The sequence below is a fragment of the Sesamum indicum genome, linkage group LG4 (assembly GCF_026168435.1).
Source record: "Sesamum indicum cultivar Baizhima isolate 11 linkage group LG4, ASM2616843v1, whole genome shotgun sequence".
In the NCBI taxonomy this organism is placed as follows: domain Eukaryota; kingdom Viridiplantae; phylum Streptophyta; class Magnoliopsida; order Lamiales; family Pedaliaceae; genus Sesamum; species Sesamum indicum.
The window spans coordinates 14,469,637-14,489,109 of NC_142660.1; the positions used below are offsets into that span (position 1 = coordinate 14,469,637).

General features: G+C 37.4%; 2 protein-coding genes and 1 pseudogene across 2 annotated transcripts; 1 reads left to right on the plus strand and 2 right to left on the minus strand.

Moving 5' to 3' along the window:
• Positions 1 to 1,541: 1,541 nt before the first annotated feature.
• PABN1 (polyadenylate-binding protein 1) lies at positions 1,542 to 7,621 on the minus strand. The gene is made up of 6 exons (XM_011078153.3): positions 7,300 to 7,621; positions 7,107 to 7,209; positions 3,982 to 4,052; positions 2,688 to 2,879; positions 2,482 to 2,606; positions 1,542 to 2,021 (listed from the first exon to the last, which is right to left on the minus strand). Exons 1-6 carry the CDS (start codon positions 7,426 to 7,428, stop codon positions 1,976 to 1,978), a joined length of 666 nt encoding a protein of 221 aa, XP_011076455.1. The 5' UTR covers positions 7,429 to 7,621; the 3' UTR covers positions 1,542 to 1,975.
• Positions 7,622 to 9,043: 1,422 nt separating this feature from the next.
• Positions 9,044 to 11,269, minus strand: LOC105160756 (polyphenol oxidase I, chloroplastic pseudogene; annotated as a pseudogene).
• Positions 11,270 to 18,203: 6,934 nt separating this feature from the next.
• LOC105160757 (uncharacterized) lies at positions 18,204 to 19,211 on the plus strand. Its single transcript, XM_011078235.1, has one exon. The coding sequence runs from the start codon at positions 18,204 to 18,206 to the stop codon at positions 19,209 to 19,211; it is 1,008 nt and encodes a 335-aa protein (XP_011076537.1).
• Positions 19,212 to 19,473: the final 262 nt, after the last annotated feature.

Here is a 19,473-nt window from a genome sequence, read left to right on the forward strand (position 1 = left end):
CCAAAAAAAAAAAAAAAAAAAGAGTTAAAAGATTAAAGAAGTAGTAGTGGAAAAAGGTCACTTTTGCTTTTTCCTTGTTAAATATGTGTTGTGATGTGAGTGGTTTGGGATAATAGTCCAATTGGGTGGAAGCTGAGTAAGCTTTTCAAGAAGTGGGAATTGTGATGGATGAATGTGTGTGTGATGATTTTGAGTTGTGGATGGCCTAAAATTGTGTTTGAACTAAAATGATTGTGACACTCAGCTAATATATAGTTCAAAATTATGTTTGAATGATGAGACATTTCGTGAACCAGAATTTTCAAATAATTTTAGACTGTGTTTGAATCAATAAATTTGAATATAAATTCTCTTTAACTTGAAAGTATCCCAACAAATTCATATATTCCATGAATTTATAATCCAAACAAAATATAGCTCAACATGATAAGTCAAGAATTTAGAATGCTTTACAGCATAGAATTACTAAAAACAAATGCAATAAATTTAGAATTCTATCCAAATACAATATGAAAAACTAGTTTAAAATTCTAAAAAAGTGCATCCCTCTCATTTCCAGATATTGTTGACCGTAGAAATTAGAAGCACAAGATTTATGTAAAAGTGACACGAAACGACGTTCCCCATTCTTATCTTGAAACCAATTGTTCTCGACATTTTACGTCATAAAAGCTGTACCTCACTCATTTTTTCTTCTCATGATGTTTACTTTGTGTTGTTATATCAATAGTTTCAAAAATTATAATATAAATTAAATAAAAGAAGATCAAACAATGAAATTCAAACTCTAATAAGTGATAAAATTCAAATACCTATTTTACCCATTCTAAGATGACAACCACGACCAAAGAGAAATGCCCCAGAAATCAATTCCACTGACAATCAAGAACTTGATAGGAACTCAATTCGATTGACAATCATGAACTTGATAGGCGTACAACATCATCATTGTAGAAATCTGAACGGCGTACTCAATTCGACTAACAATCAAGAACTTGATAGGTGTACAACATCTTCATTGTCATCGTCATCATCATTACTAAAATGTATAAAATTAAGCAAGGGTGGCGATTCGCCGCGCCAGGGGCCGGCCTTATCTGTTAGGAGAGAATAAAGATGCAATATATGAAATGATGGCCGGGGTAGGTGGGAACTCATCTGTCTTTCCTCAAATACCACCGCCACAACATATAATCAACAAATACTCGTACACAAACCAAACTAGGGAAGATATTGAGATGTGAGCATCCAATCTTCCAAATAGATGGGAATCCCAAAAAAATTTGTTGAGTTGTTATTAATGTCATTTCATTACCTGCAAGACTTAACATTACCACTTTAATAACAATTTAAATCCGAGATTTTTCTTATATGATAGAACCTAGAACCTAGGTTATGCTGACATGGTATGATCTACACAAGTAATATGCAATACGGTATATGTTCGACATGAGGGTAGCTGACCTGAGTGCATAAATTCCTGTATCGTCGTGTACATGACGAAAATGTATCATGTCCTAGAATACACTTGAATTCAAGAATTGTAATCATGAAATTGAGTTCTGAATTGAACAATCAAAAGTATAGACTGGGGGAGGGGGAGGGGGAGGAGCAGGCCGATTAGGGCAACGATGCTGCACCAAACAACTACACAGATACAAACATTACACACTCTAGATGTGAGGTTAGGAGTGTGAAAACAATACTCTGAAGAACACAGTGACAACAAGGAAAACTAGCTATTTGCTTTTCTGGTCTTTTTGTTGCCTATATATATGCAGTTGTAGTTGCATTCAGCTAATAACACAAGATGTTACAAGAAAAGATAAAACGAGTTTGGAATATCAAACTAAATATGGGCTTTTGGCATGCCTCGACAATAAATAATTATCAAGGGAAAGATGCAGATGAAGGTAAATTGATTGTGCCAATTCATCCCCCTCTATGTTACAGCATGCCAACTGGGGAAGATTCATCAGTATGGCCTGTAGCGCATAGGGCGTCTAAACCTTGGAACCCTCCTGCACAGGTAAAATTTGACATCAGAATTTTTAATTCATTTAATAATGCTATTTCACTGAAGCAATTTCTTTCCTCGGGAACTAAAATCAAAACTGATGATCCCTTAGTGGAGGGGGGAAAAGAATGAAATTTAAATGAGTTTCATGTTAAGCAGCGACTCCTATAATGGTGAGTAAAGAACAAATGGAACTTCTGTTCTACATAGATTACGCACACACGTCTGGAAACAAAATGGAAAAAACTAAAGCAAAATTGCGAACTAAAGATCAAAAGAGATTCATGTTTAGATCATTTACACAGTACTCAGACACTGACAAAAGCTCAACTAATTTTTCCAGTAGCGAATGGAAAAAAACTGCTAGTTGCTGGAGATTCCAACAACAAATTATTTCTTTGAGGACATTCTTTTGCACCACCAATCATTTCCAAGAACAAAACCATAAGCATTATAGTACTCACCCATAACCAAAAGGAGGGTAGACAGGAGGGCCAGGCATGAAAGGCCTTCTTGTTCCAAAATATGGATTTGGGCGTCTTCCTCGGTATTGTTTCATTCCAGGAATATTAGTTCTCTTCGCAGACACCTGCCCACCGAAATATATAATTGCTAAAGGGATTACCAAACATTCATTGTCTCATATCCAGACCAAGATAAGTGCAAGAACCTTCAGTTGACGACCATGCAACTCCGATTCATTTAGCAGTAGAGCATTTTGAACAGCCTCAACTTCCACAAACTCTACGTAAGCAAAACCTTTGGGTTGACCATACTTGTCTGTCAAAATAGTGACCCTGTTTACTGTACCACAAGACTGAAAATGCTGCTGCACCTCCTCAGGCGTGCATGCATAATCCACCTATAATCGGAGAAAAATCAGCTAACAGATAAATTGATTAGCCCAACCAAACACATATATGTGCATATGCAGGAGTGTGGATGCATGGACACTAACTCACAAAGATTAGAAAGGGTATCCTTTTAATCCAGATGCAGAGTAGTTTAATAGAGGCACACCCACCAACCAATCCTTTCGCACCCCCCCCCCCAAAAAAAAAAAAAAGAAAGAAAAGAAAAACCCAGGGACGGGTCCAGAATTAAAGTTTTGAAGGATCAGTTGTAATTACCAGAAAAAAAGCTCAAGTAGTTATGATGATTATAAACTTCAGGGAATATAAATTTTGATATAATAAATATTAAAGATATATTCCAAATTTACTATAAACAAAAGAAATTATTGACTACAAATCACCTAAGCAACATCTACTAAATTGATGGGAGTAAATGGTGCATTTTATAACATAATATAAATATGGATGCTTTTTAATTTTTTCTTTTCATAATTCTTCTAAAATTAATGATCTGTAACATAATTGATAGAGCAATCTTTTTGGGATTGTCATTAGTTTTGTAAGAAAATAAGTTAGTAAATGATTTATAATTTGATTAGGTTGAACATGAACTTTGTAATGTAAAAAGTACACGATATATATTTTACCAATTTTTTCTGTTCAAATGAAGTTGAAAATACGAACGATATCAATTATTGTACATAAATTTTAATAAATATATATATATGAGTATTGGATTCAATAAAATAAGTAAACTAATTATTTGATATTTGATGGTAATTACTTGTATTGAATTCAATAAAATAAGTAAAAGTATATACCACTAACATATATATTAACACACATCATATCCTTGGGGAGCCAAGGCCCCTCCTAGCCCCCTTTAGATCCATCTATGTGCCCACCCCCCCAACCAAAAGAAAAACGAAGAAAAGGAAAGAAAGAAAAGAAACCCCACGTAAACATCCCCTGATTAAATATCTTTTTAACCAGGTACTAAGAAAGCCCTTTCAGAATGATTCCATGCACTGTAAAGTGCAAAGATGGGATATGCATGTTGTGGCAAGGAATCAAATTCAACAGAACAAAAAACAGGACCATGAAACTCACATTACCGACATATATGGATCGAGAGTCCACCTCCTCCTTTTCAGCCTGGGATGCAGAGGCACCAGTTGAATCTTCCACAAGCAAAAGAAAAAAAAGCGATGTTGTCAGTCACCAGCTTAGTAGCATAATTTTCAGGAGCTTAGCTATGAATACATAACATCATTCAATTAAAGAAGAAGATTTTGTTTCTTCCCCATGTTTTCTCAATTGCAACACGTAGTTGTCCAACATCAATAAAAAATAATTTGAGGATAAGATAACAGAGATTAATCACCATTCCAATAGCAAGCTCATATATCCATTTAGTTTATTTTGTCACAGGCAGTGAAATAGTGGTGGTTCCATTTGTAACCACTAATTTTAATAATAAGACTGCAGTTAGCATTTTTTCATATTGACTTGAACTGTGGAAAAGCAAATGCAAGAAGGAAATTTCCAGATTTACCTGAACCCAGAGCCGCTAATAAACATACATAGAGTTTCAGGTAAAAACCTATATTCAAGATATCATCATATATAACCACCAAAAAACACACTCAAAAAACATGACATACAGTTCCCACCTGCTTTTCCAAACTTCTCTCCAGAAAGGACAAATAGATGAAACTGTTGCCTCTAAATTAAAAAAGGATATAATCCCCTATGTCGATGTGCATTACACAAAATCTATAGCAGATGATGATTATAACCCTAGATTCCAAGGAATAGCATTTCAATATTTTTGGATCTTAAAAGTGCAATTAGCAATATAATCTTAACTTCTGCCCTGTTCTTGACCAAAGGCCACAGGGTAAGAAAGAAAAGATTACTACATGTCACATGAACAAGGCAAGGCATGTCATTTCATTCTAGGATAAATAAATCTCTATAAATAGATCTTATAAGTTACTTTTTACTCGTTGAATTTTTTAACCATTTAGGTCTAATCTTATCAGGATGACCCAAACGATTGAACATAGATAAGGAGAAGATGGTCACTCCTGTAGATAAGATTCCACTTGATCTAATCAAAATATGGTATTATGAAATAGTCTGTGTACGTGAAGCGAGAAAAACAAAAAGGACAAAATAAAATGCATTTTCTATAATTCGTTCAAAGAAATATGTTAAACTCTTAGATCGGAAATCAAAGGAAATTTTACACACTTCCACTGCACCATGGAAACGAACCAGAGTGACCCTTCATGACTTGCTGGCCTCAAAAATTTACAGAAATAGTCTTGCAGAGAAACTGTCCAGTGAAAGATTTAACTGGTAAATAACTCCTCTTAAACCTCACTAAATTAATTGAATTATTTGAAAACAGAGGAGAGTGCAAGAACTCAAAAGGGAATAGAACTCGGTGGAAAGCAAGACACTGAAGGGCAATCTGCAGAAAGCTCACTGCCGAAGAATACAAGCGGATACGATAGAAAGCAAGTGAGTTTGCTCACATCGAAAAGGGTAAGTGGTTGGGATAAATATCACACTTGCATGTCCAGAAAGGAAAAAAATACTGTATTCTGGCTGTGAACCAAAATCGGTAATCTATGACAGCATTGACTCAAATAATCAAACTTGCATTTGCACAATTGCATAAATCTTATTATTCTTGAAATCGAACATCCAAGAATGGATCATGTAACTGACAGCCAAAAGGCACTAACATTCAATGGAAAATGAAACCACCAGTTTCAGATTTGCGCCCACAGACTTTGTTTTGGCACATTTGCATTTATTTCAACCTTGCAATTAAAATGTACAGCTCTCTTGCTTTGAGACAAAAGGTCCACCTTATAATAATAATCCTATCACACAAATTTTCTCCACCCGAGGACCGTTACTTCTAGCATTGTTTAATATTTTATAACTCATTAGGCATAGTCGGATGCAAAGAAGCTTCAAAACAACACGCTAAGAGAGGCTACAAAACAACACGCTAATGAACACTTGGAATAAATACACCAGACAACTCATCTCCATACCACCAACTGTTACATCAAATATTGTTTGTAAGTGCCCATACAATCACTTATAGAAACAATTGCACAGATGAGACACACTAAGAGTGGGAGGAGAAGATAAAGAGAAAGGAAAAGATATTGGGCAGAAGATAGAGATGAATAAAGAGAAGACAAGTTTTAGTTCTCAGAGTGAGAGAGGATGGAGCACAGAGGCAGCAAGAAAAAGATCAGAAAGTTTATGAAGGTGAATAACCAATGACCTATACATGTAAGCTACTGCTTCTATTGGCCTCTGGTAAGCGCTCATGGATTGCAAAACAAAGGTTTCTTTTCTCCTCTTGCTCTATATGCAGAAAATTAATGAATTCATACATTTCAGTTACAGTTTGACTCTTTTGGGTGTGTCTCGTGAGTCTGTGTGTGATGCATAAGCATACTAGGGGTTCCATTATTAACCTTTTTGCTCATTATTGGCGCCTTAGCCCATAGAGGATAACAGTTAACCAAAGAATAGAAGTTGGAGAAGATTGATTATGAACCTCGGTAGACGCTTTTCTGTTACTATTTGAAGTCAGCTCTTTGGCCAATTTACCAAACTATGGAGATCCCTAATTTAAATCAAACTTTCTCACCTAGCCAAGAATTCGGTACTATTTGGTTCAGTTTGATGAAATACACACTCTTGATCTAGCTCCCAATTTTCATATTTTTACTTAGAATTCACTTCATCAAAATGAATTGGCAAGTTAATTAAGACACCACTCTTCAAAAGAAAATTGAACTCAGAACTCACCGTTTCTGTTTCCTAATAGATCCCAGCAAACACCAATTCCATACCAATTGCTAGACTTTCAAAAATATTGAAACACTTGAAATCCTGTTCAGCTGTTTCTACTTCCAAAGTTGTCAAATTCCAGAGCTCAAATATTTAAGAGAGTATTTTTTGGGTCCATTTTCCTAGAAAATGTCCACCGTCACAGTTTTTTCCAGTCAATCTCTTGGGTTTGTCGTTAGCCTAACTTTTAAATCCCCACAAAGATTACAGACTGTTTGTATACACCAAATAACTGACTGACAAAAACATAGATCCCAAATCGATACAGCACAAAATCAAATCTTTAAAAAACAAACCAATGCAGACATCACAATCCCAAACATGTGCTCAAAGTGTATAAAGGATACCTTGAGTCGCACCCATCTCTTTTTCAACCTTAGCCTGCATTTCTCGAAGTGCGCCTGCTTCTTCCTCAATCTCCTGCAATCTTTTTTTCATACTCTCCAACTCCTACAAAATTAAAACCCCTCGAAATTAGACACATACCCATGTATGCATACTTTTAACACACACACACACACACGCAAAATATATACATACCTTAGCTTTGGAGTCAGCGGCGGCTTCCGGGTCTGCAGAAGGGTCAATATCGGACTCCATGTAAGCTTCTTCAGGCACATCGCCGCCGTAAACGTCGTCGTCTTGTTCGTGCTGCACCTGATGCTCCATCTCTCTCTCTCTCTCTCTCTCTAAACAGCTGATGTGTGTGGGTATGAGCAATGGGCGCGTGTTTGTACAACGAATGTGTATATAACGGACGCCAAATAGAGGAGTTTGATATGCGAATTGGGTTGAAGAATTTTGGTCCTTCTCTGGATTTTCTGGGGTTTGGATTCGCCCAAAAGGGATTCCGAATTTCACAAATGTGGATTGGAGGGTTTCTTCTGTTAATTTGGGCTTCTCCCAGGGTACTTGTGTCTTTTACCGTTTTCTTTTCTTTATATTTTTTTTTGTTCCAAAGAAAAGTGAACAGATAATCCAATTTTAGTAGAGTAATAATACTCCAACTTATGATTCGTTTAGATAAATTATTCATATATTTTTTTTATATAATTACAGTTTATCTGTAATAATATTGATTTTTTTGGGGTGCATGTGTAATTTTTTAAAAATAGGAATGATTTGTGTGAATTATATCAACGTTATTTATGGTTGTATGTATAATTATCCAAAAAAGACATGAATAATTTATGTAAACAGATCATAAATTAAAAGATATAAATATAATTATTCCTAAATACTAACATTTCACTGTAAATGTTCGGAAAATATTTACATTAGCTCACATGTATATTAGTAATGACAATAATTATACACGACACCTAAAATTTACAGTCCCGTGATATGTTACTACATCATAACCACGTGATACGTACGGTACACTGCTTAAATTTCTATTTTTCACATAAAAATTCGATGACTTATTTACATTATTTGATTTTATTAAATTACAATGATGAAAATAAAAAAGAAATATACATAGCTAAAGTGATACCACTATGATTTTTTAATATAACCCGTCAAAATAAGTTGTTCATAATTTATATCTAAAAAAAATTAAATTTAATAGTAAACGAATTAAATTTTAAAATATTTTTATATAAATGAGACAAGATTTGAAAATGAGATATAGAAAGGCCAAATATGGACCTTGCATTGCATTGATGTTACAAATTGCATGATGCCTATAAGCTCTTGTTGCTTTGTCACTCTCTCCCCTTGTGATGTGCAACAGTTCACAGCTGAACTTCTACCTAATCAGAATGCCTAGCAGTTGGATTGGAATTTTTATTGTAAACTTTATTTTAATTAATTTATACATATTAGGTGTTTCAAAATTACGATATTTATTTTATTTGAATAAAATTATGTATATTGTGTCGGAGAAATAATATTTTTCGTTCCATAATTTAGGTATTTATACTTTTGGTTGGTTACGATATTCTTATTTTGGTCTAGTGACTTTTAAAAAGTAGTATTTTTTATTTCATGACACATTTTAATTAAACATTTTAATGAAAAATGCTACGTGCTTAGTATGTGGCCGTTAGGGCCTTTATAGTTTTGATCCCATTAATATATGAGATTCTTATTTTTAATTAGTCTTATAATTTTTAAAACGTTGTACTTTTGGTCCTATGTACTTAATAACCACACTTTTTCATTACACATTTAAAGGAAAAGTGTCATGTAACCAAAAGCACTACTTTTTAAAAAAATTACAGGGCTAAAAGTTTGAATCCCGTAATAAATTAATGGGACTAAAAGCAAAAAAAATCTTAAGTTATGCAACGAAAAATATTATTTTCTGGGTAGCAATTCAATGTTGCATTGTGAATATGCTTTACACAGATAGATAATCGTATATATAATTAACTTCATGGAACTTATAAATTTAAGAAAATATTCATAAACATAACATATATGCATAAAATCATACAATACAAATTGTCATATCAAACTATAATAAGAGATTTGTATTGATTACAAATATTCCATGCATGTAACATCCATCATAATTCCAGCGCCCCATTCGTGTGGAAAGCTGCAGGTTCTTTACTTGGAATGCTATTCAGTATGCCTTTCTCAAGACATATTGCAAATTCAATCCATTCTTTTAACATCACTCTTCTTATCATCTCAATAATCTCTGAATACAGAGATACATTCCAAGTACGAACTCGATTTGAATTAGAATCTTTCATCTCTAACGTTATGCTGAATTCTTAGATGTGTCAAACTCAATCTTAACACCACCTATCGTCACATCGCCACGCCTAGGGACCAAAGTCACCAACAAAAAGTCGCTCTCGTTGGTTCCATGTAGCTCCTCCAACACGCTAGATATCGCAAACCTCACTGACCCCTTCTCTGTCGACCTCGGGTGTCTATGATAAGGCACATCGAGGAAGCTGCCCAAGAATTCGGAATTCGCAGGCGTACATAATTTCACATCAGATTCATTCAAGTACACATCAAACTTCACGGGTTTACTGCAATCATACTCTATTTCGTCTACCAGCAACACCTCTTCCGCCTCTTCTTTCTCTTCTTTACTCCTCAACTCTTTAGGGCGCCGGATAATAATGTTCAAAACCCTGTCCAGGGCCGTCGGGAAAACCTGAGTGGCTTGGCATAGTTCAGAAGTAACTACCCGGACACCTTTTCTACGAGGAGTAGGCTTTGCGTCAAGCCATGGGATCTCGATGTCTTCGTAAATGTATCCCAGGCTCGTTGAGTCCAGACAATCCTTCACTTTGACAATCATCGGCTTGGCTTCCTCGTTGTAAAACATGAACGAGGAATCCAACCAATCGGGGTCCCTGAAAACTTTGCCTCCGAGTTTATCTACCCAAATGTTCCACAATCTGTCGATGTTGGCATGATGCGCATAGAAAATGGGGTCTCGAGCAGCTGCATAGAAAGTTCCCATGTCTTCTGTGAAGGGCTGTTTCGGGTCACCCGTCCATGCGTGAATAGTGGTATGCAGAGCTATTTCAATGGATCCAGACCCACTTCTCGTTGGGGTTTCGTCGCCAGCTCTGTAGGGTTGCCCAAAGAAAAGCCTTGGAGTTGTGGCATTTGTGATCATTTGTTTGTACATTAAGTTGAGGTTGTATTTGATCTGGTTCTTTTCCGGGCTTATACCGGTAAGAAAAGAGCCCCAGTTCAGGTCGACGACGACGGGCGGCAAGTGGTCCTGGTTGCGCAGCCTGTCGTAGAGAGATGAACTGCTGTCATTAAACATGGCCGGGATTTCCATGCCGGAAGGCGAGTCATAGTTCCAAAATGGCAAGGCAAAAGTTTCGTCTTGCAACAATTTCCGGCATATTCTCTCGTAAAAATATAGGTACCACCTATGAAATGGGAAAAACAGCCATGATCTGTGGACTTGAAATCTCACATTTGAATAGCCCTCTTGGTTGTAGCCGCCGTTGCAGTAAGCACAGTGCACGTTCGCCTGCTGCATGAAACTACGGGGATCACTGGCAGGCAGCTGCTTCATGAGGTCGACTGCTTTTCTATACTTGACCATATTATCACGGCCGTTGGCTGTGTGAGCCGGCAAACGAACACGGGTGATGGCAGTGGGAGAAGGGATATAATCAGTGATCTCCATCCCGGCCGGGGAGGTGGGACAGCAGTTGATGGGCGCGCCGTCAGGTTTTGCGGCGTCAACACAGTTCAAGTAATCTGGAGAAACCGATGATCCTAGATTGACTGCAGTTTCGTAAATTCCAGTAGAGCCCAACCCAATCAGGAGAAAACCCCTTCTCTGCACTATCAGTTCTTGATTTTCTTTCTCGTCGGGGTCGATTTTTGGGTTGTTCTCACTGGAATCTTTAGTTTTGCAGGCAAACTTTGCCGAATCATGTTTCTCGGTGGAAAGTGGAGATTTATTGAGAAACAAGTGAGAAAACTGCACGGCGGAAGGTGGAGGAGAGAAGAGACAAAAGGAGGCGACGGAGGTAGAAATTGTGGCGGCGATTGCAGGGCAAGAAAAAGCCATATCGCATATGTTAAAATGGTGGATATGACCATCATCAAAGTTATATATATATATATATATATATATATATATGGAAACAGTCAGAAACCGCTCTGTAATAATAAAAATATTTAAAAATAGTTCCTATAAAAATTAAAATATCAATTATTTCTTTTGTAATATAAAATAAATTCTTAAAAAAATTTCTCTCTATAGAAATTGAGTCACACGTGTTTTAACTGCAAATTGACTATGAAAGTTTTTTTTTTTTAACATTTTTACCCTTCTCCCATATCTAATATTTATAATATTATATATTTTTTAATAATAAAATATTATTTTATATAATTATTTATTATAATAAAATATTATTTTAATTAAATTAATTTATATATTAAAAAAGAGAAGCAGTGGCTGTCTGCAGAGGAGGGCATGGCTGCGCCGCCCAACACAGCGAGGGCGACCGCCGTTGCCTATCCATTGAGGACAATGCTGTCACCTATCGGAGCGAGGGCGACCACGTCACCTCCACTTCTGGGAGAATTTGGGTGACGTCTCGATTTAGCAGCAAGACTACAACAACTCATCACCTTAGCTCCCCCTGTTGGATGTAACAATAAGCCTTAAAGTCCCTAGACAAGCAACAAGGCTCTATAGATATAACAACAAATCAAGCTCCTAAAAGCCGGCCTAATATCCCTACCTAGCTATCGAGCTACAACTACAACTTTCCGTAAGAAAAACAGGTAGCTCAACTAGATTTTGCAATGAAAACAAGCCTTCCCAAAGGTGAAGCAGAGCAGAGAGAAGCCCTCGTTCGCGTTGTTGGAATCGAGGATGCTAGATGCTGATGGTGATTCGAAAGCTAATGAGTCCTAAGAGATGCTTCTCTTTTGAGCTTTATGAACCGATCAAGAGGCCTCTTATAGGATAGATAAAGAAGAGACAACAAGAACTCAATAGCTACATAAGTCATAAATTCAACAAGTTCGGACTCTAGCATCTCTAGCTCAGAACTCCTAGCTGCCAATTCTAATATCTAACTCAGAATCCAACAAGGATAGAGCAGTAGACCAACTTACTCTATTCTTCCTTGCAGTCATTATTGCGCTGGTCAGTATTTATAGAATTTTTTTTTTTTTTTGTGGTCTCAACATCCATCATCCAATTAAATGAGAATTCCCTCGAAAAAGAATGAATTGCCAAAATTTAAAGTTAAAAAAACTAAATTGTGAAAATTAATGTTTGCAGGATAAAAAAATACCAGCCTTGAGCTACAACTTACAAAACTACAATTGTTTTTTTTTTCCCTTTCATTGATTATATTTTAATATATGTAAGAGTAAATTAAGTAAATCATATTACTAAGAGTTTCTTAAAAAAAAAAAAAAGTCTCAATTTGATTAATTTATATAACACTGATCACAATAGTACGTTGTTTTTGGATATCATTATTGATGATATCCAATAAAACCAATCATGGTATGATCGATAAATATTCGGAGAATAATTAATATGTATTGGTAGATCTATCGAATCAGTAAGGGCCCATCCAAATATGTATACGTCAATAAATAATAATAATAAAAGAAGCTCTAAAAGTTTAATACAATTACAAAAAAATCAAATGCAAATTAACATAAAATACTACTCATTAGTGGAAAAAAATGCAATCTTAGTCCTATAGCTTAAGGAGAAACATTTTTGGTTCTGCATGAATTAATTTTTGTCATTTAGTCCTATAATTTAAAATTATGGTAATTTTAGTCCTTTTTCGTCGGATTTTTCAATTTAATTGAGTCATGTATAAGTCATATATAATTTTTCAGCCAATTAATTTTGTTGAAAAAAGATTAAAATTATAAAAATTATAATTTTACATGATTAAATTACTAAAATTAATTTATTTAGGACAAAACATATCACCTCCAAATTACAGGATAAATTAAAATTGTATTATTCCCTTCTTAATTTTCATGAAGCAAACGATATCTTTCGCTTGAATTTCCTAAATATACATCATATAAGGGCATAAAATTGGTGATTTTGAAAATTATAATGAAAAAAAATTAAAGTGCTCAATCCACAAAATTGATAAACTACTAAACCAAATTGTCCATTAACTTTTCATAAAATTAAAATTGTCACTCTTCATACATATATATCTATATATATGGGTTAAATTCTGTTTACCCCATATCATATGAGAATTAAATAAACAAAAAAATCTCTATAAAAAAAATAAAGGCTTAATTGCATTTACTATCTGTATATTAGGAGGGTGGCGAAACAAGAACCCTGAATATAGGGGCGACAAAATAATTCCAAAATTATTATTATTATTATTATTTTTGACAATTGTAGGACTTCAACCACTGAATTTTTAAAAGTGGCCGGAGTTTGCTTATGTGGACAAAAATTAGGACTTTTTTGGGGCTTTTGTTGATTGGGCAATTTTTTTTATTTTTTATGTGTCAAGTAAGCACTTACATGAAAAAAAAGTGGAATTATATAAAATTAATTTGAAATTTTGTATTATGTGTATAATTATAAAAATAAAATAATTATTTTATATAATATAGATTAAAATAAAAAATTAAAGACACACACCCTCCACCCCCATAGCCACCCACCTACCCAATTCCTCCCCGCTCCCCAGCAATGCTGCCGCCGTCCCCTCACAAAAGGATGCGACGGCATCACCGGCCCCAGTAGAGGGGGACGATCGCCTCGCCGATCCTAGGAGGGGGGGGGGGGGGCAACACGACGTGGCCCAGACTAGGGGCGCGACATCGAGGCAGAGATTGAGGGCAGGGCGTGGCGGCGAGGGTAGGGGCAAAAGGGTTGGGGCTGGGGGGGGGGGGGGAAGGATTTAAAAATATCTACAGTATTATAATCTTTTTTTATATAATTTTAAGTATTTATATTTTATGTATATATATATTAAACTTATAATATATTTTAAAGTGTATAAAATTATTTATACACATTTAGAAATATCGTGCTACGACAACTAGTACCGCAGAATTAAATATTTATATACATAAAATGTCCAATTAGTAAAAAATTCAAATAAAAAGGTGTTTTATTTTTTTTCCACATCATTGCTTGTGTTAAACACTTATGTAGCAGTTGATTTTTTTAAAAAAATGCTCAATCAGCGACCGCAAAAAAAAAAAAAAAACCCTAATTTTGGCCACTTATAAAAATTTGGTGGCCAGATCCTACAATTGCAAAAAAAAAAAAAAGAAAATAATTTTGAGGTATTTTTTGCCACCTCTATATTTAAGGTCCTTGTTTTGCCACCCCTAATATACGGAGTAAATGCATTTAAGCCAAAACCCAAATTTTCTTTATGTTTTAAAAAATGAAGCAAATTACCTCTCCATAGTATTGAGGATAATTTACTAATACTTTTTTTATAAGTATTTTTTTTTTGTGCTCATTTTACATGTCTTAGTATAAATTACATTTAACCCGTGTATGTACTGGATTTAAATTGCAATTAAGCCCAAGATCGCATGCTGTTTCTCATTGAATCAAGAAACTGACATCCCATTAAAATAAGAGACTCATTAATTAACTTTGTAATTCAATTAACGTTGTTACTTATATATGCAAACCTGAAACGTATCTGAATTCTGATCAAAGGCACCCCATAAATATCAACCCTTTTTCCCATTCTTTTTCATCATCCAACTATTCAGACAATCAAATTCATCTGATCCCATCAACCTAAGATGGCAAGGTGTAGTATCGTCTGCGCTCTGGCAGTCTTCGCCGTCGCTCTAGCTGCATTTTCAGCGCAAGCTCTCCAAACCAACAAGTTCCACGTCTCCGCTGCCCCATTCCCCCGCATACACTTCGTGAACCGCCACTTCCCGCCCTCCACCATCCGCAAGAAGCATGCCGGTCATCATACCGCGTCGCTCCCTGGCGGTAGAAAGAACACACCCCAGGCGGCTGCACCGTCGCCTGTCGTCTACCAGGAGTACGCTCTGCCGCCGGAGCCATTCCAGGGGTTTCATAGCTGTTTGGAGAAGCTGACAGAAAAGTGCGGGGTGGAGATTTCGAGAGGCATATTTCTCGGGACAGGCGGGGTGATCAGCCGCAGGTGCTGCGGCGAGCTTGTAGGTTTGGGGCAGAGCTGCCACAAAGGGATACTGAAAACAGCACTCGCGCTGCCGGAGTTGGCGAAGTTGGATAAGAAAAAGATTTGGGAGAGGGATCTTGAGATTTGGTCCAACTGCGTGTTGATCACCAATCTTAAGAGCAAATCTTCGTCTCCAATACTACCTTAAACTTAGTACGTGAATGTAATAATGCTGGAAAAATTACCAGGTTTCTCTTATAACTAATGCAATAACGTCCGCTGTACAAAACTAGCAGCCATGTTGGTACGATTTTTGGTTTAGGAAATTTGGGAGTGAAAATGTTTTCTGTCATTTGATATTAATTTTTATGCTTGGACGATGGTTCGCTCATGGCACCTATGGTGTCAAATTTTTGGGTGTGTGACGAGAGAAAAAGAACAAGGGGATTTACGTAGTTCGGGCATATGGCATACGTTCACGATAATTGTCCAAAAAATTAAATTATATTATTTTCTCTTGATTTGAGTTTATAGTGTTCACCTATTTATACCGATATCATGGGGATGTTGATTGAAATGAGACTTTAAACAATAGAAGGCGAACTTTTTTTAGATCTTGCATCAATAGCAAAAGAAGGAGAATTTGTTATTTCGCCTTGTAACTAAGACAATTTCAATTATGTTAGAATTGTATTTGCAATTGTACAATTTAAAAAATTTGGGATGTTGGGAGTTTATTTCTTCAACAAAAGCCCCAAAACACAGGTCCTAATTAACTATTTCAGATTTGTGGGTTTTTCAAACCCTTAATAATGCAAACCACTTTACAAATGAATATTACAAAAATAATAATATTACAACCGAATATTAAAATAAACCAGAAAAACAGTACAAAGAGTCGAGATCCGGACAGGCAAGACACGGCCCCAAAGGCTGACAAACAATCTCACGGTTGCTCCAATATTTTCATCAAGAAATCGCTTCGATTGTTCACAAAGAGAAAGGGAGAGGTGCCGCTGTCAAGAATGAGAAGAGAGAGAGTGTTGCTGAAAGTGAAGGGTAGGTTTTAGGGGTTTTAATGGGACCGAGTTTGGTACGGTTAGTGGATTGGGTCGGGTCGGGTCGGTGGGCTGGGTTTTCTTAGTGGATCTAGCAGATTTGGTAAATTAAATGGGAGCTATCCAAATGAGGAGGTAGGTCTTAGGATTACCTAAATGGTTATCGGCCAACTCAATTTTAACATGTGATAAGGGAAATCACATAATTACCAAAATACCCCTATATTTTTTACCCTCTTTTATATGTATATGATGAGAGCGCGTGTGGGGCCCCGTGTACAGGTGCAGCAGTGGCGACAATAGGCTTTTACAGGAGGTGACGTGGCTCGCCCTCATTGGTGCCACGTGTCGTATAAGTAGAGGGTATCGTACAAGTATAAATAGTCTCATTTATAATTATTCAGATACGTTTTTACCACTTCTTTTTACCGCCATATTTTTGATCTTACTCGATCTCGTTATTATATTTTCGACCCCACCTTTTCTAACTTAAGCATCGGAGGGCCATCGCCGAGGGATTCTCGGCTAGTCTTACGTTTGCTGTGTTATCAGGATCCACAACAGGTAGCTCGAAAGAGGGAATCAACGACCTCAACCCAGCGATCCAACCTAGCGGTCCGACCCGATAATCCTGATTTCGCGCGACCTACATCATTTGGCGCCGTCTGTGGGAATCTGAGAACGAGCTGAAAATGGAAGGGTCATCACGACGGGATCAACAGGTAGAGGAAACCCGAAGGAAATGAGAGGAGGGGATGGTACAAATGACTAGGGAAGAGCTGCAGCGTATGATCGAGGAGGTGAGCATGAAAGCCATTGTGGAATATGAGCGCAGAACAGTAACCCCAGCTAGGGAAGGGGTTAAGAGGCAGTTGTTTCAAGAAATAGAAGCGGAATAGAGGAGAGAGGCCTCAAGGGCGCTTGAAAAAGGCCCCGAGAGAACCCTATCAAATGAGGTAACCAGCAAAAGAACGATGGCTAGCAGGAGAACGACCGCTAGACAGCTAGGCATATCGCGAGCGGAGGTGGATAGCGTTGGGAAGCAGATTGAGCTGCTAGGAAAGCAAATCGAATAGTTGAAGAAAAGGGGAGAGATCGTATCGCAGAATAGAAGCTCACCCTTCACAAATCGGATTCTGTTGGAGGCGGTAGATAGTAGTTTTCGGTTCCCAAATCTACCCAAGTATGATGGGAGCAAGGATCCTATGGAACATGTTGCTGCATTCGATCTGGTCATGAATCTCTATGGCCAGACCGACCCGATCAAAGCGAAACTGTTTGTCACTACCCTGAAGGGCAAGGCTCATGAATGGTTCACGAGTCTAGATAGTGGAACAATTGATTCTTACGAACAGTTAATTCATAAATTTTCTTTCCATTTTGCCAGCAAAAGAAAGCGAAAAGGTCAGCCACCCACCTGTTCACGATTAGATAGAGGGAGGACGAAACATTAAAGGCTTTCATGGGACGATTCAATAACGAGGTACTGGAGGTCCAGGATTTAAGGATCCACATGATGGTGAGCATCCTAATACATGGTTTGCAGAAAGGCCCCTTCGCGTCAGCATTGGCCCAAGACCCACTAACGGGAACAGAGCAGTTAATTGAAATGGCTCAAAAATACATTGATGAGGAAGAGATGAATGCTATGAAGGACAACGACTGGACAAGGGATCCAGGACGATCGAGAGGAGAACGATAGCGAGAGGGCAAGCAACGATCTGAGAAGGATCGCGAACGGAGGGGGCCGTATTTGCCTCGGTATCACAAGTACACTCCGTTGACAACTATTAGAGAAAGAGTGATGGCGATGGTCGAAAAGGAGGGCTTCCTGCAATGGCCGGGTAAGATGCGTGATACCCCGACTAAGAAAAACACACATGAATATTGCAGGTTCCATAAAGACAAAGGGCATAACACGGAGGATTGCTACCAATTGAGAGACGAGATCGAAAGGCTGGTGAGGCAAGGTTATTTTAAACATCTGATTGACAGGAGAGCTGAAGCGGGTGATTGCAGCAAGTCGCGAAGCCATGAGCGACACCAGAAAGACGAGGCAGGAAAGAGTACAGCTCGAGATAATCCACCCACGAAGGGCATTATCCATACTATATCAGGTGGACTGACGAATAGAGACTCAATGAGGTCGAGGAAAAAATATACCAAGGAGAGCAGGTCCAGATACGGACAACAAGTGATGCATGTAGAAAAACAAGAAAATATAGTCTTTGGAGATGAAGATATGAGTTCGGGTGCGCCTGACCAGAACGATCCTATGGTCATAAAAATGGACATCGCCAACTACCAGATACACAAAGTGTTGATAGATAATGGTAGTTCTATTGATATTATTTTCAGTGATGTTCTCAGGAAAATGGACTTGAAAAATGTGAGATTGAAGCCAGTTCGGACACCTTTGGTCGGGTTTCGGGGCAGTGAGGTCGTTCCTGAAGGTGTGATAGAGCTGCCAGTTTTCTTGGGGGAAGAACCCAAAAGAAAGACCTGCATGGTCCAATTTTTGGTGGTTGACAGTCCGTTCACATATAATGTGGTACTAGGGCGACCCGGATTAAATAAGTTCAGAGCAGTGGTATCTACGTACCACCTAAAGATGAAGTTCCCCAGGCCGCAGGGAGTAGGGGAAGTGACATGCGACCAACGAACGACGAGGCAATGTTATAATTTGGCTGTTAAGCAGGGAGAAACAATGAAAAAGGAAAAGAGAAAAGAGGAGATGGACCAAGTGAAGAGGCAAAACGGGGAAAGATGGAAAGAATCGAGCCGTTGGAGGAATATAAGGAGGTCGAGTTAATTTCAGGAAATTTCCAGAAAACGACCTGTATTGGATCGCAGATGATGAAGGAGATGGAGACAATGATGATTGATTTTTTGCGGAGCAATAACGACCTCTTTGCGTGGAGCCCCTCTGATTTTCAAGGCATAAACCCCAAGGTAATTGTACATCGACTTAATATTGATTCGCAGGTCAAACCGGTGAAACAAAAAAAAGAAGAGTATTCGGGGTCAAAAGGAACAGGATCATCGAATACACGTTGGGTTCGTTAGAGAAATCC